A 3,079-nucleotide genomic window follows, 5' to 3' on the forward strand; every position below is an offset into this window, starting at 1 on the left:
TTCCACAATGGTTGAACTAATTTACATTCCCACCAATAGTGTAAAACCATAAAAACCTTAGAAGAAAACCTAGGCAATACCATTCAGGGCACAGGCATGGGCAAAGACTTCATGACTAAAACACCAAAAGCAATGGCAACAAAAGCCAAAATTGACAAATGGGATCTAATTAAACTGAAGAGCTTCTGCACAGCAAAAGAAACTCACCATCAGAGTGAACAGGCAACCTACAGAATGGGAGAAAAATTTAGCAATCTACCCATCTGACAAAGGGCTAATATCCAGAATCTACAAGGAACTTAAATTTACAAGAAAAAAAAAACAACCCCATCAAAAAGTGGGCAAAGGAAATGAACAGACACTTCTCAAAAGAAGACATTTATATGGCCAACAAACATATGAAAAAAAGCTCATCATCACTGATCATTAGAGAAATGCAAATCAAAACCACAATGAGATATTATCTCACGCCAGTCAGAATGGCGATTATTAAAAAGTCAAGAAACAATAGATGCTGGTGAGGCTGTGGAGAAATAGGAACACTTTTACACTATATACATTTCTACAAAACTATTTTTAATCATTGAATAATACTCTTTTTTATTAAGATACCATCTTTTTGGGGGTCAATTTTTTTTCTCAATCTGATTCCCCAGAGGTATGACTCTTGATCTAATGTCTTTGAGACCTTTATATATATTTTATATGAGTCTTAGATACAGCATTTATAGAATATATCACATATGCACACTCATGTATTTGGTCCAGATGATGCACATAACAGCTTACAACACATAATTATATAGATATTTCTTTTTGGTTTTTGGCTCAAGAATATATTATGGCCATCATTCAATGTGAAGACCTGCAAAGACAGTAAACCTCATTCATTTTAATGGTAGTATTGTATCCTATAGGATACATCAGAATTTGTGTATTTGCACCGGGCACGGTGGTTCACACCTGTAATCCCAGCACTTTGGGAGGCTGAGGCGAATGGATCACTTGAGGTCAGGAGTTCAAGACCAGCCTGGCCAACATGGTGAGACCCCCGTCTCTACTAAAAATACAAAAATTAGCTGGGCATGGTGGTGCACACCCATAATCCCAGCTACTCGTGAGGCCGTGAGGCAAGAGAATCGCTTGAACCTCGGGGGCGGAGGTTGCAGTGAGCCGAGATCTTGCCATTGCACTCCAGCCTGGGCAACAGAGCAAGGCAAGGCTCCATCTCAAAAAAAAAGAATTTGTGTATTTGCATCATTTTACTTAGTTTTATTATTAATCATTTTATTTAGAATGGATACATCATAATGTAGTTATCCTAGTGAGGAACATGGGTTGCCTTAAAATTTTTCAGTATTACAAATAGTGTTAGAATACACATCCTTATTCGGTACATTTTGTTCACTTAGAGGAGTGTTTCTGTGGGATAACTTCTTAGAACCTTTTGATTCTTAGATAATTAATTCAAATATTAGCTCTGTGGAGCTGTTTCTGATCCCTCATAGGCAGAGTTCATTAGTCATTTGCCTGTATTCTTATAATACTTTGTAGATTGTTCTAATAGTATTTATGTTTTATTTTCACTTGTAATTTACATGTTTGTTTTCCCACCTGACAGTCAGCTCTTCACCTGAGAATAGGGAGGGAGGAGGATGCAGCCCAGTGCCCAGCTCATAGCAGGGCTTACAGAGTCTCCTGGCATTTAAAGTATTTAGTGTCATTGGTTGCTCCTACTTTGTTCTACAGGTTAAACTCCATCTCTCTGAGTAATCAGACTGATAGAAGTATTCAATTTGAGGTTGAGGATTACATGATGATTAAGGATGAGATAATTATGTAGTTGTGTATGTGTGTGTGTCTTTTAAGAAAAAATGGGAGGTACATAGAAACTGTGTAAGTTGGAAATTTACCATTTATAATTATTTCCTTTCTAGGTGTTTCAGGCCTCACCTGAAGATCATGAAAAATATGGTGGAGATCCACAGAACCCTCATAAACTGCATATTGTTACCAGAATAAAAAGTACAAGAAGACGTCCATATTGGGAAAAAGATATAATAAAGATGCTTGGATTAGAAAAAGTATGCAATTGTTTTAATCATCTCTAGTGTTGTTTACATTTGCTTTAAATTTTATACTTTTAAAACTTTGAGGTGTATATTTATTATTTATTGCGTATTGCGTAGGGTAATTTATTTATAAATTTGGCTTAGAATGAGCCCTCAGTTTAACATTGTACTGAAACATGGAACTATCTGCTCTTCAGATTGGTTGATAACATTGCTTTGCTGTTGTTGTTCACAGTCGCATACCCCTCAAGTTCACAAGAATATCCCTTCCGTGAATTCAAAATTGAAGGTGGTTAAGCATTTGATAAGGTTTGTTGTGTCTTCTCTTTCTAAAATGTATTGCCTAGCGTAATTCTAAATGCATTTTTCTTTCTTTTTTGTTAATGTTCTGAAAAAAACTTTTTAAAAAACTAAAATTTTGGTTTTTTTAATTGACACATAATAACTGTACATATTTATGGGGTACGTAGTGACGTTTCAATATATATAAAGTATAGTGATCCGATCAAGGCAACTGGCATATCCATATCCATCATCTCAGACATCTATCATTTCTTCATGTTGGGAACATTCAACATCCTCCTTCTAGCTATTTGAAACTGTGTGTTATTGTTAACTGTAGTTATCCTGCAGGGATACAGAACACTAGAACATATTTCTCCTATCTAAACACATTTTCTTATGTCACAGAATCCAGCCCTTGAAGTTGCCACAAGGACTTCCAACAGAGGAGAACATGTCTAACACGTGCCTCAAAAGCACTGGGGAGTTAGTAGTGCAGTGGCCTCTGAAACCTGTGGAGCAGAAAGCACATGAGTCCTAGTGCCCCAGCAGCTTCCGATTGGAAAATGCAAATTGTTTTTATTTAAAGATGGTGAGAAAGTGTTTTCATTAAAATATGTTTTAAAAACTATTTTCAGGCCGGGCACAGTGGCTCACGCCTGTAATCCCAGCACTTTGGGAGACCGAGACGGGCGGATCACCTGAGGTCAGGAGTTCAAGACCAG

General features: G+C 36.8%; 1 protein-coding gene across 2 annotated transcripts in view; it reads left to right on the forward strand.

Moving 5' to 3' along the window:
- The window catches only part of MRPL30 (mitochondrial ribosomal protein L30), a 16,256-nt gene that overhangs the window by 11,426 nt on the left and 1,751 nt on the right, over window positions 1-3,079 (forward strand). Inside the window, exons 4-6 of one of the 2 annotated variants that reach the window (XR_001003393.1) lie at window positions 1,938-2,084; window positions 2,308-2,381; window positions 2,763-2,946. Coding sequence is in view for 1 of the 2 variants with exons in the window: in XM_011956554.1 (XP_011811944.1) it covers window positions 1,938-2,084; window positions 2,308-2,381; window positions 2,763-2,895 (354 nt within the window). In the remaining variant the exon portion in view is untranslated. Of the gene's footprint in view, window positions 1-1,937; window positions 2,085-2,307; window positions 2,382-2,762; window positions 2,984-3,079 lie in introns of those variants that run through there. The other variant, XM_011956554.1, reaches the window with a different exon arrangement.

The sequence above is a fragment of the Colobus angolensis genome, unplaced genomic scaffold, assembly GCF_000951035.1.
Source record: "Colobus angolensis palliatus isolate OR3802 unplaced genomic scaffold, Cang.pa_1.0 Scaffold42, whole genome shotgun sequence".
Lineage (NCBI taxonomy): Eukaryota > Metazoa > Chordata > Mammalia > Primates > Cercopithecidae > Colobus > Colobus angolensis.